This window comes from Carex rostrata, chromosome 3 (genome assembly GCF_964058835.1).
Source record: "Carex rostrata chromosome 3, lpCarRost1.2, whole genome shotgun sequence".
NCBI lineage: Eukaryota > Viridiplantae > Streptophyta > Magnoliopsida > Poales > Cyperaceae > Carex > Carex rostrata.
Genome location: NC_135920.1, coordinates 1,832,835 through 1,846,649, shown reverse-complemented (window position 1 = coordinate 1,846,649; position 13,815 = coordinate 1,832,835). Strand labels below are relative to the sequence as shown.

Sequence of the window (13,815 nt, the reverse complement as noted above, 5' to 3'; positions counted from 1 at the left end):
AAGCACATGCTCAGAGCAAACAACAAAGTGGAGCCAAAAAACAATAGTAAAATCCACTAAGTGGAATCACTTTTTGGGTTTTTTAGGCCCATATTAGCCAAGTATTAAATTTACTCCTATCCGTCCTCTATTTCTTTGTAACCTATGCAAGTTAGGTTTGTGATTGGTGGCTCTTCTTAAGTAAAACAGAACATAGAAAGAAAGAGGAAGAGGAAGAGAGATAGAGATAGAGTGGTTGTTTCTGCTAACCATTGGAACACTCTTGTAATCCCTTGTAATATCTTGTTTAAGAGTGAAGTTTGTCGGTTGTTTGCCTCCTGGTGGAGTAGGCTCGACCGAACCACCTTATCTCTGTGTTTGTTTTCTCTTGTATGCTTGTTGGACTTGATCTATCATGCGGTAATATTTTTTCTCTATTGTTGGTTGTTTTGGTTGTATGCAAGGTTGAGTTAGTCTCTAATTTTTTGGTTATCCTTGGTATAAGGTTTATTGGGTCTATTGTGTGTTTCTTGTAGTTAGCACGGGGTGTACCAGTATTATGTATTTATAGATTTAACCGCAACAAGCGGTGACAAAGCTCTGGGTTATTTGGTATGGTTCATATTTGTCCACAAAGGGATTGGTTTGATTCCTTTTGTGAGGTGCTTAGTGGTGCCGTGACTTTGGCTAATGGACCGACTTTGTCGGTTGTCGGAATTGGTGCGGTTAGGTTCCGAATGTGGGATGGTATGATTCGCATGATTACCGGTGTTCTGTTCATACCAGGTATTCAACGAGTCTTGTGTCACTTAGTGAGTTGGATTCATGTGGGACTGAGTTACGAATTCGCGATTGGTCCATGAAAGTACTTCCATGTGACATGGTTGTCATTCGGGGTACCATACGCGGTGGTCTCTATGAGATGGTTTGTACGGTGGAGTCCGCGTCCACTGTCATACCAGCCGATACCTCTACGAGCCACATACGGTTGGATGAGGTGAGCAGTACAGTCATCGTCAGAGCTATGCCTGCGCTTGCTGGTATGGATCGTGGTACCGTGGCTATATACGAGGCCACGACAAGCAGAGTTGTAGGAGGTAATGATATGACACGTTGTGGTGGAGCCGCGGCAGTGGAGACATGTTGTATGGTAGAGCATGTTATTGGACGATGGCCTGGAGGGAGGCGAGCCGGAGGTGACAGGTTTGGTTACCGGGATACTCACGGGCGCCTTGATACCGGTGGAGGCATGAGTGGACATGTGGTGGTTGACACTGCATGGGGCATTGAACCTGGACGACCGCGGGCCATGGACTCAGGTATGATGTGGTGAGTCTCTGGACATGGAGGCTGGTGGGAGAACACGTGATATCGACGAACAACTATTGGATTGTGATGGTTGGCGACGGATGAGTTGCTGATTTGAGTTTATGGTGGAGATTGTTGGGTTTTTTAGGCCTGTATCGGCCAAAGTCCAATTTCCTCCTATCCCTCTTCTATTTCTTTGTAACCTACGTATGTTAGATTTGTGCTTGGCAGCTTTTCTTGAGTGAAACAAAAAGAGAGAAAGAAAGAGAGAGAGAGGAAGAGAGATAGAGATAGAGTGATTGTTTGTGCTAACCATTAGAACACTTTTGTTGATCTATTGTAATATCTTGTTTAATAGTGTTTGTCGGTTGTTTGCCTCCAGATGGAGTAGACTCGATCGAACCATCTTATTTCTGTGTTTGTTTTCTCTTGTATGTTTGTTGGACTCGATTTATCCTGCGGTAACATCTTTTCTCTATTGTTGGTTGTTTTGGTTGTATGCAAGGTTGAATTAGTCTCTAATTTTTCAGTTATCCTTGATATAAAGTTTATTGGGTCTATTGCGTGTTTCTTGTAGTTGATACAGAATGTTCCGATATTCTGCATTTTTAGATTTAACTCCAACATCACTTACTTGGATATAGGAACATGACATAGGATTAGGAATGTGGAGTGGGTGGAGAGGACGAAAGACAAAATCTAATTGCAACTTATAATCACCTTTGTTTTTGGAAAGAGAGGTGAGGTGGTTCAAAGAATGTTGGAACCAATATTTCTATCAGAGCATGGAATTAAGTGTCAAATTTCAAATCCTCCGATGTAGAGCATAAGCTTAGATAGTTAGACCCCAGTAGGGATGGCAAAATAATTCGTAGTTCTTGATTCGATTTGAGTTTGATTTGAGTTTATTTTGATTCGAAATTAGTTCGTTATGAAACAAATCAAGCTAGCACAGTTCGAATCTTATTTAAATCAAACTCAAAGAATAATTCGTTCGAAATTGATTCGCAAACTATTTGGATTCGAATCTCAAATAATACAACTAATGAATTCAACCATTAATTTTTAATAATGCAGGAACCAAACTTATACCATAGCTCAAAATTGTTAATATAATTGTAATTTATAATAGAAAAATGTTTCGGCAGCGTAACAAATTAACAATGTAATAAGTTTCATTTGAATAGGTCCATGCCATGATTTTAATCAATCCAACAGCGTAAAAGATAAAGAAACTTTGAACTGGCCCATAATTCATTGGTGTGAATTCATGAAAGGTAAAAGAAAACCGTGTGAGTTTTGTTCCGCGAGAAGAAAACTAATGTTTAAATTACAAGTACAACTAGGGCTGCCAAAAAAATTTATAGTTTGTAATTCGATTGATTTCGATTCGAAAAATGTGTAGTTCACAATTAATTCGATTCGAAACAAATCAAATCTAGTTCGATTCGAATTTTATTCAAACTCAAATTCAAACTAGAGTAAGTTCGATTCGGTTTGATTCGTTGCGACCCCTAGACCCCAGGTACAAGTTTAAATTTAACCATTTTGATCGTTGGAAATAAATATATTCAAATTCTATTAGTGCGGGTTTGACTAATTAAATAGTACGACTTTTGTTAATTTTTATTTTCACCGCTTTAATTGTTAACATATTGCATGACGATAGTTTGATATTTTTATTTAGAGTAAAGATGTTGTCCCCCTTGGATCTGTCCCCTATCTGTCCCTCTAACAACCTTTCTTTTTTGTTCCCTCACGTGGTCAAAACCCACTATCTTTAATCTTCTCTTAGAAAGAAAAAAAAAATTCAACACAACTAAAAACTCACCCTGTTCTTCTCCTCTACTGCTCGCCACCAACTACCCACGCCGACAATTGTGATGGCAGTCGAGATCCGGCGAGGCGAGCGTGGTGCACCGTCGAGATCCGACGAGGAGAGCGTGGTGCACCGTCGAGATCCAACGAGGAGAGCATGGTGCACCGTCAAGATTCGGTGGGGAGAGCGTGGTGCACCATTGGAGGGGGTTCATGCTAGCCCAGCGAAGGTTGTCATAGTGCAACATATGAATACTTCATTAGTTAGATATGAATACTTCAATTGTTAGATATGCATACTTCATGTTACATATGAATACTTCTTGGAAGAGGTGGGATGAGAAAGATGAATCTGACTTTGAATTTTGAATTGTATAAATTATTTCGAAAATGTATGAATACTTTGTAATCGTCAGTATGAATAATTTTTTAGTTAGATATGAATACTTCATTGTTTTAGATATTCATACTAGTCTATTTAGAATATTTCTTGGTCCCAATCTGGGCAGGTGTGAATATTATTAGTGTCAGATGTGAATATTGTTAGTGTCATGTGTGAATATTTCATTAGTTAGATATGAATAGTTATATATATGAATATTTTATTTGTTAGATATTGAGTACTTCATTAGTTAGATATGAATACTTCATTTGTTAGATATGCATACTTCATGTTAGATATGAATACTTCTTGGAAGAGGTGGGTGAGAGAGATGAATTTGACAATGAATTTTGAATTGTATAAATTATTTTGAACATGTATGAATACTTCATAATCGTCAGTATGAATACTTCTTGGAAGAGGTGGGGTGAGAGAGATGAATCTGACTTTGAATTTTGAATTGTATAAATTATTTCAAACATGTATGAATACTTCGTAATCGTCAGTATGAATACTCATTTGTTTAGATATGAATACTTCTTTATTTAGATATGAATAATATATAGTTTCGCTGTAGTGGTCCCCAATCTTGGTAAATGTCGCTTTCAGACGATTGCGGTCCCCATCCAGGCTGTCACAAGACGTCAGTGGTCCCCCTGGTCGTTATTGGTCCCCTCCAGCTTGTGTTTACATATGCCGAATGGTTCTGATAATAAGTATGAATACTATAAATTCGTAGGTATGAATACTATACGTTTTGACTATTAATAAAATAGCATTAATCTTGCTCTTTGGTGGTAGTTAACACGTTTTAACTATTTTTTTTTTCTTTTAGTGCGGGGGACATATAGGGGACTGAAGTAGGGGGGCTGTTAGTCGATCCCTTTTATTTAATACTATAACTATTTGCTTCATTACTATCAGACACCGCGCGCTGTTTTAAATTAATTTTTTTATTTACTTTGTTTGAATTTACTTTACTTGTCAAACAAGTTTGTGTATCTCCCTCTTTATTCTTCTTATTTTGTAATCTTCTTTCAATGTTAGACTTTTTTAAGAGTTAGCATACTAAGCACATATCTTTTTAGAATGAGAAACAAAATCATATTATATAAATAATCCGCTCAAAATAATTTATGAGAAAAAAATAATCGAATGAATAAGAAAAACATGATGTAGCATATTTAAAAAAAATATAATTTTTTTTTATTTACTATAATCATAAATTATAATTTTTACAGAAATTTTCAATAAAGTATGTACGTGGGTTCACCATGCAAAATTAAATTGTTCTACCAACCTTACCTGACAATTTAATGTCAACGTTGCAGCGCCTTCCACTAGAAAAAGGGAAGGGAATCTCCCAAAGACAAAACACTACACAAAAAATGCACAAACTTGTAGGTGTCCTTGACAGACTAGCATTAAATACATTGCACAAATTTAAAATCATGATTAAATCGATTAAAATCAATCTTGGCTCAGTTGAGCTCATTCTCTCTCAGGCTCATTTACAGACTACTATATAGAATTTTTTTTTGTAGTAACCATAAATAAAAACATAAATTTTACCCAACCAACTTGATTGCTTTTTTTTTTTTGACAAAAAATCATAAGAACAGAGATGTTATTTCGGTCACAATTGTTTTCACAGATTTCGAAAAGAAAAATATGTTGACAAATTGTGAAATACATGGGACTGAATTATCATTTCGGTCCAAAAAAAAAAAAAATTCGAGACCGAAATGGCATTTCAGTTCTTATTGTTTTTGTAAAAAAAATAAAAATAATCATGTTGGTTTCATAAAAACCTTTTTTTTTATTATGGTTTATAAAAAAAAAATTCTACTATATAGGCATTCTTACTTTAAAATGAAAGGAAAATAAGATAATAAAGTATGCCAAACCTCATATGAGAAACCATACTGTAAAAAAAATGAAAGACATTTCAACTTCTCAGTAGCCTAGTTGCTTTCAACTTTTTTTTTTTTTTTTGAGGAAAAGCCCTTAGGCAAGTTGCTTTCAACTTGTTGGCAAAAAGATTTTGAACATATCAAGCGAGCTCAATTAAAAGGGGACCCCAAATTGATACAGTCGCATTTAGTACCACAAATTTCACTATTTTGGTACCAAAAGTACCGCCCCACAATCTTTCTGTACATTGTAACATGGCGTGTTGGGGATAAGCTAGCTAACTCAACCGATGAATTCATGAACTGACAACAATTCATAATGGTATAGCACAAGTAGCAATTTTTGTGTTCATACACTGTCACAGCTGGTATTAACAGTAAAAAAATTGGACCATATAAGTTGGATTTTACAGTTTTGGATCGAAATTCCTTAACCCTTTTCAATAAATTTTAAATTGAACATATCCAAATAAAACCAGATCTGTGACGAGACTAAGATAATTTTTTATTTATACCAATACAGACTTGCCATATTTGCTCCCTGATATTCACTGAATCTTCAATAAAATTAACTAAGCATTTAAACATTATTTTATTTTTGAACTATAAACACTTTTTAAGCTAAGAGCATCTACATCCCTAAAACTCAAAAGAATTTCTAAATAACTGTTAACTACTTTTAGAAATTATGGTATTTAAAGTTTCTAACTCTCACATTCCTAAAACTCATTTTAGAGTTTCTATTAAGCCACGTCAGCAACAAATTAAAATAGGAGAAACAATTTGAGCTAATTATTTGGCCAACATAGAGTTTATAAACAGTTTCTTAATAAGAAACTTTCATGCATAGTTTCTAAATAAGAAACTCTCTCACATCCCTGAAACTGGATTAGAAACTGCCACGTCAGATTAGAAACTCTAATAGTTTCAGGGATGTAGATGCTCTAATAACTATAATTATTATTGTTAATTATTTCGTTTCAAGCAACATTTGTGAGTGCACTAACGTTAGATTAGAAAGTTCTAATCTTATTATGACATACATATATGTATATATAGTTCGTGAGGAAATGTAATTAATTTTAATTCAAATATCTTTCTTCAAATAAAGTCTCCCATTAACTTCTGTATTTTATCTTGACGAGACTATCTTTGATTCAAATATTTATCTGCGAGAATGTCTTATCTGTTTCTTGTCAGTGCATCATATATAACTTCTGATAATATATTATATGTGCAATAATATCTTTTTGAGGAATGTGCATCATAACTTAATAGAACTTCTGTTGAATTGTATTCCTCTAAAAAAAATTATGCTCCTTTAATACAATCTTATTACACTGTCAAACTCAAACACAGAGTAGGTACGATCTTTTATAGATTGTACAAATCACAATGCAACTGTATAAATCTTAAAACTAATTCATTTTATCCAACTCTATGCTACACATCCGGGACCCCTACATGATAAAATACAGGAAACACAGAAATTTTTGACAGACACAATGCGTCTGTAACAGATAGACCGTAACAGCTACCACAAAAAGACACCAAATTTCGCTGCACAGTATGCATTAATTATTCATGTGTTCTTTGTCACTTGGATTTAGGGCTGTAAACCAATCAAACCGAATCAAATTTACTTCAGTTTGAGTTTGAATAAGATTCAAATCAAACTAGTTTTTTGGCAGCCCTAGTTATACCGGTAGTTTATGCATTGGTTTTCTTCTTGCGGAATAAAATTCACACGTTTTTTTTACCTTTCATGAATTCACATTAATGGATTATGAGCTAGTTCAAGATTTACTTACCTTTTACGCTGTTGGATTGATTAAAATCACGACATGGACCTAGTCAAATGTAACTTATTATATTCGTAATTTGATACGATGTTGAAACAATAGTTATCATTATATTAACAATTTTGAGTTGTGATATAAGTTTAGTTTTTGCATTATTAAAAATTAATTGTTGAATCCATTAGTTGCGTCGGCTATTGGACGAAAGCGGATCCGATCATAGATAGAGATGAAGAAAGAGGTAATAGGGTGTTTTTTAGAGTAGATAAATATGATTAGTTGATTAGAGTAGTTTACGTGATTTCATGATAATAAATGAGTTTGGATCTAGGAAGGAAGGTCATTTGACCAGTTGTAAGTCTGTTTTTTATCAATGAAATTGTTAGTGTGCATTTAAAGTCACTAACCTTTAAAAAAAAAAGAGATTCAAACCTAAATAGTTTGCGAATCAATTTCGAACGAATTATATCCAGTTTGAGTTTGATTTGAATAAAATTTGAATCAAATTGATTTGATTCGTTTCAGAACGAACTAATTTCAAATTGAATCAAACTCAAATCAAATCACGAACTAGGAATTTTTTTGCCAATCCTACTTGGATTAACTCTAAAATAGGGTTACCTAAGCTAATTATCTCTTTTCAGTTAACTAAGCCAACAGAGACTTCCCTCTGCATTTCTTCATCCTTCATCCTTTTCCAGTCCCAGAGAGAGGTGAAAGGTTATGAACAGCTCGTAAAAGGGAAGAATGAAGAGAAAAAGACCACCCCATCATCATTTACCTAACAAATCGTTTGATAGATGGATAGACAGCTTTATAGAAAGCTGTTCAACTTAAAATTTTGAAATAGAGGTGTTTTGCTGCTCACCTGAGTCAGCTAACCGAGTTGTTTTAGTCAATAGAACCAGTCTTGCAAAAAGTATATAAATACTGTATAGTCAAGGGCAATAAGAGTAAAAGCTCACTAAAAAAACTAAAAATTTACATTTTACACAGAGCTACAAATAGCCGGTATGTCAAAATCTTTGTAAGTTGGGCTACATAGACCTCCTCCTACTGCAAGTGACAATGGGAAAGCATAGCCTATTACTCCTCAGCACAATTCTAGCAAAATCATATAAAAAAAGGGAGAAAAAGAAAATGTCATACCTTACAGCTATCACATAAGCAGTTCAGGCAAAAACGCCCATAACTGATAACTTATTCTACTTATGTTTTTCTCTTTATATTACATGACAGAACATGCATTAGGGTTTTCATCGCTGAAAATCTGCGGCGGCGGGTACTGATTATATGCGTAACCTGCTGTATACCCAGTGGCCGGTTTTGGGTAATACTGGTACAATTCATTTAGCATCCGCTCCATTTTGGCAGTCATCAGCACACTACCAGCGGGACCCTCTTCTACCAAAGCCTCGCCATCCTTTTTCTCTCCATCTTCATTTTTTTCCTCTTTCGTTTTTTCGTCCTTTTTGTCGTCATTGTCCTTCTTCTCGTCTGACGATTTGTCATCTTTCTTATCGTCTTTCGGTTTGTCGGCATCTGCAGTTGAATCTGCTGGTGGGTCCCCCGTCGGTGGGTCTATTTTCACAATGGTTGCATGTTTACCAGTACGCTTGTACACATATTCTACAAGCTTGGTAGGTGGGTCGAAAATCCCCTTCACAGCTACTTCCGATGCCTTGAGATTGGGCTCAGCTGATTGTATACCTGGTTGGATGAAGAGTTACATTACTGAATTTAGATGTATCAAAGTGTAAAAAATGTTCAAGTAGAAGAATTTCATGGGTATGGAGACAAATCTAGAAATTACAAGGGTAGGGTAGGTAGTCCTAACAATTGGAACCAATTATAAGGGTCAAACAAGAAGTTGAACTGGACTGAGACTTGAATAACAAAAAGAAATATGACACTTCAAATAGAAACATCCAGCATTTAATAAGAAAGTACTGGCAGTAAAAAGAAAATAGTACATTTTCTTGATTCAATTAATAAAGAGGTTGGAATCTGGCAGGGTACAATTAACAACACTATCTACCCATCATAAGAAGGTCACATGTGAATCATAAACAGAGATGCTCCCAGCAGGTCGGGGAATGTATTAACACACAAGAAAAATAAAAAAAAGCAAAATTAAAAACACCAAGGACATGAATTGTAAGAGAGCAGGGATTTGGATCCTCTCAATTGCAAGGCAGGAGTTTGGACAGTGTAAGGGTGTACATGTGCCATTAATTTCTGATGTTTAATCTGGAGTTCAACTAACTTGGTTAATAGTCCAAACTACTCACTATTAAATGCGCGGTAATTAGCATGATCCTAATTATCCGATCTGAATTAATCACAACAAATTGAACCCAATTATTTCTTTGTCCAATTTGAAAGAGCAAAACAGAATAAAAATTTACCTTTCATTTTTAAGATCCTCTTCTTGATCTCTTGAGCACAGGCTTCGCAATGCATGTGTACTTTCAACACCACTGTTATCACTTGGGGCTTCTCGGTATTTTTACATACAAATGAAAATATAGATAGTCAGTAAAGTGCCTAGAGTAATTACATGAATTGTTTTCACTTGCTTTGATGTACTTTCTTTTCAGCCAATAAGTTGGGTGTTTGTTCTTCCTGGGAAATATCCCTTTCAACAAAAATGTTGAGTCGGATACTAGCCCAAAAAGAGCTCACAGAATAAATGAATTTCTAAAGTTACAATAAATATATCTCCAAACTTCCAATTACATTCCCAGCAGCTTTCTAATTGTCAAATTATCTCCCTAATGTTAGTATGAATCTGTAAATAACAGTGTTATGATGTTATCTACAATTTATTATAAAAATATGAGGTCCAAAGTTTTGAGCATCATCAAATCGTGTAGTCTTAATTTAGAATGATGAAATATTTTTGAAAACAAAATATATCAAGTTCTAACTGCAATAAACCAACCTCCTTTTTCTCTTCTTGTTTTGGAGCATCATCTGCCTTCTTCTCCTCTTCTTCTTTTTTCTCTTCAGGTTTGGGCGGAGGCGGTAGTATCGGACTTAAGAGCTCCACTTTTCGACCTGTTTTCTTTTGAACCCGGTCCACTACCTTCATGGGATCTTCGGCAGCTTTCTTCCCCTTAACCACCACCTTATGTGCCTTCGAATCGGTTGTTACAGCCTCCACCCCTGTCATCGCCACCATTTCAATGTTAAAATGGAGATCTTTATTTAATTTTTTTGAGTGCAAAGTTAAAAGTTCACAGACTGCTGAGCAATAATATGTAGAAAGATCAGATCATCAGAGTATGAGGTTTATATATATCAACCATATTAGAACCCAGAAAATATGAATAGCATATTCAAGAAAAAATTTCTTTAAAAATAAAATAATAAGAGGTCAAAGTGCAAGAGATTTTAAAGAGGATTTGAATCTAAAGCGAATCCTTTGGTCAAAGCACAATATTTTTAAGAGATCCCCCGTTTTTCCCCCATCCCCCACCCAAATAAAATAATAAAAAGAAAAGGAAAAAGTGGGAAAACAGCTTTAGCATTAACCCTTATCTGGACATGAAAAGAAATGAAGATAAAAAATATTAATTAATGTAAAACAACACAAAAAAGGATCAGCTTTTGAGCTATTTATAAAATATTAGAAAACAGGGCTTTTGTGATGAAACCATGTACTTGAAAAAAGTTACCCTTTTCCCACTTTTTTCGGAGTGGATTATTATTATCAAATAACGAGAGAATCATTATAACGATATCAGAGAAAAATATCAAAAATGTGTAACTTCGCATATCCGACCCTCTTTATTTGCTAGTATCCCAACAAATAGTTTTATCCGTAAACGATAACACACACATTTCTTGCCAAAATATTTTCTGGCAATAACGTGTACAGATTCACCTGAAAAACAAAACAAATTTGAACATGACACGTCATAGGCACCACATTTTCCCTTGAGACCTTAGAAGCTAGAAGTAATATTTTGGGCAGATACCCGTACTCCGCACAAGCACCATCGCCGCCAATTGACCGGTTCTTCGGGCAGAAATGCATGCAAAAAGATACAATTTTTTTTATTAATGTTAAAATATATAGTCTACCTTCGAATCCTTTCAAGCATCGCTTGACCTTTTTAGCACATCCCTCACAATGCATGTATACTCGCATCACCACCTCCTCTGGCGGTGGAGGTGGCGCCTCCACCTTTTCCTCCGTTGCTCCGCCTTCTACATTTTTCTTCTCCGTCTCTCCTCCGCCATCCTCCTTCTTCTTTTCTTCCGGTGGCTTCTCCTCCTTGCACTTCGTGTTCTCCTCGCTCTTCTTCTCCTCCTGAGGTGAAATACGAAGAAGATTCGTAAAAAAATCTTACATTGAAATGCATTATCGAGAACGATCCTGATTGCATCAAGGTGGATTTCCTTTTATGAAGCATTTACCTCCCCCATTTCTTCTACTTCTCTCTAGCTGCGTCGTAGTTTCTCTCTCTCTCCTCTCTCTCTGTATCTCTCTCCCACAGGGTGAGTGGTGTGAGCGAAGAGACACTGGCAGAGTTGCCTGTTATGTAGCACTTTGCAACGTGTGCAAAGTCATTAGAAAATGTGCAAAGGCCTGGTTCATACTTATATACGTGGTCTAAAGAGTATTTTCCGATTTCGTACCATAATGTGTGCATTTCTCTAACTTAATCAGATATACGCAATCTTATTTTACTAAATTAGTGATAATCAGGAACGATTACATTAAATTTAATAGTGTTATTCAACATAAAATTAAATTAGGATAGTCTTAAAAATTCATTGAGTTTGCTTGATGGTGAATTACAATATTTGTAAATATTAAAAAAAAAACAGAGAGTATTTATAATCAATGAACAAATCAAGCTAGTCTTTGATAAATTTTTGCGCAGGATAATTTATAAATGGTATCGGGAATTAATGATAGACCCGAAATTTTTTTTCTTACCACTCTAATAAATTAGAATTAAATGAATATTATCCATTAATTTCAAATTCAGATTCCACCACGAATTCGGACTCAGTCCGCGCACAGATCCCAATCGGTGCGCGGATTGGATAAGCGTACCAAATTGATTTTTTTAATATATTTTTTTTGAATTTTTTACTAATCTGTCTGCATACCCAGTATGCGGACGGATTTTTTTTTTTAATTCTATTATGAATTGTTTGAAAAAAAAACATGCAATTGTTCAGGAAGTTAACAAAAAGGCCAAAGTGTAATTACGTACGGTCAAAAAGAGAAGTATGAGGAATAGCTGGAAAAGGAGCAATTGAATCATTATAACAAAATGAATCATAGACACCTGAGAAAATCAAACAGAAGTTGAGTTAAATCAGTTTTGTTTCATATAATTTGCTTGAGAAGCAAAACAAGTCATATACAGATGGTGTGTTAAGTATTCTAGACTTCTAGGCAAAACAAATACTGAGTTATACAAGCTTTCCTTGTTGATTTTAGAACTACAAAAATTTAGTAAAAAAATTTCAAATAATTCATAACAAAACTTAAAAAAAAAAAAAAAAAAATCCACCCGCATACTGGGTATGCGGACAAATTAGTAAAAAATTCAAAAAAGTATATTAAAAAAATCAATTTCGGTACACATGCCCCGAGCACCGATTGGGATCCGTGCGTGGACTGAGTCCGAGTTCGTGGTAGAATCTGAATTCGGAATTAATGAGTGGTATTCATTTAATTCTAATTTATTAGAGTGGTAAGAAAAAAAACAGACGATAGACCATGTCCACCGCGATATTTTATTTTTCTTTTTAATGGCCCCCTCGGTTTTAGCATGTACTGATTAACGTAGATGTACTAGGGATTCAGCCTACGGGGTTTTCTCAAATAAAAAAGAAAGAAATAAAAGGATTTACTAGGGATTTTACTAGTGGATTACAGTGGATCAGCAATGTAAAATTACTGTCAGAAATTTACCTACGGTAAATCCTGGCTGTACACATTATTATGGTAGTAAGTTACGAGCTGGTTTTTGCCATTTGTGGTTTGTGGGATAGAAGTATAAACGGATTCCACACTTGGATCTGACTGGACTGGACCTAATGGTCTATATATACCGCTTTGGTCGGATCGAAGGTTCTAGATAAAGATCCGGGTCTAATAGCCTGGAATCCGTTTAAAACATGCTGTTCTCTGATTGCTTGTACTACATCTTGAAATTAATGGTTAGTATTTTGCGGTGAGACAAGTGTGACAAGTTGATTCATTTATGTTTAAAAATCTCTAGCTCGCATTAAAATAAATATTTTAATTTCAAAGTGTGCAGCATTAAGAGTGCAGTACTAAGTGCTAAACTATATACTAAACATGAATGAAAATAGAAGGTAGAAAGGGTCAATCAAATAAGCCGTTTAAAACGTGACTTTTGAAATCCGAATCTCTAATACAAATTGAGTGTTCTGAATTGTTTAACCATACTACAATGATTATTTTCTCATATCATAATTTTATTCTTCTTTTTCATTTATTTAAATAGGATGGCTCATGTCTCATCAAGGTTTTAAATAGCGATTATCATATTATAGCGGAAAAGGCTAAAAAAAAAAGCTATAGCGAATAGCGTAGCTATAGCGAAAGCTATCGTACATAGTG

The 13,815-nt window shown here is 35.0% G+C and overlaps 1 protein-coding gene across 1 annotated transcript; it reads right to left on the bottom strand.

Moving 5' to 3' along the window:
* Nucleotides 1–8,149: 8,149 nt before the first annotated feature.
* FP3 (farnesylated protein 3) lies at nucleotides 8,150–11,772 on the bottom strand. The gene is made up of 5 exons (XM_078300306.1): nucleotides 11,625–11,772; nucleotides 11,289–11,517; nucleotides 10,144–10,367; nucleotides 9,608–9,695; nucleotides 8,150–8,909 (listed from the first exon to the last, which is right to left on the bottom strand). The coding sequence occupies exons 1-5, from the start codon at nucleotides 11,631–11,633 to the stop codon at nucleotides 8,428–8,430; spliced, it is 1,032 nt and encodes a 343-aa protein (XP_078156432.1). The 5' UTR covers nucleotides 11,634–11,772; the 3' UTR covers nucleotides 8,150–8,427.
* Between the last annotated feature and the right edge of the window lie 2,043 nt (nucleotides 11,773–13,815).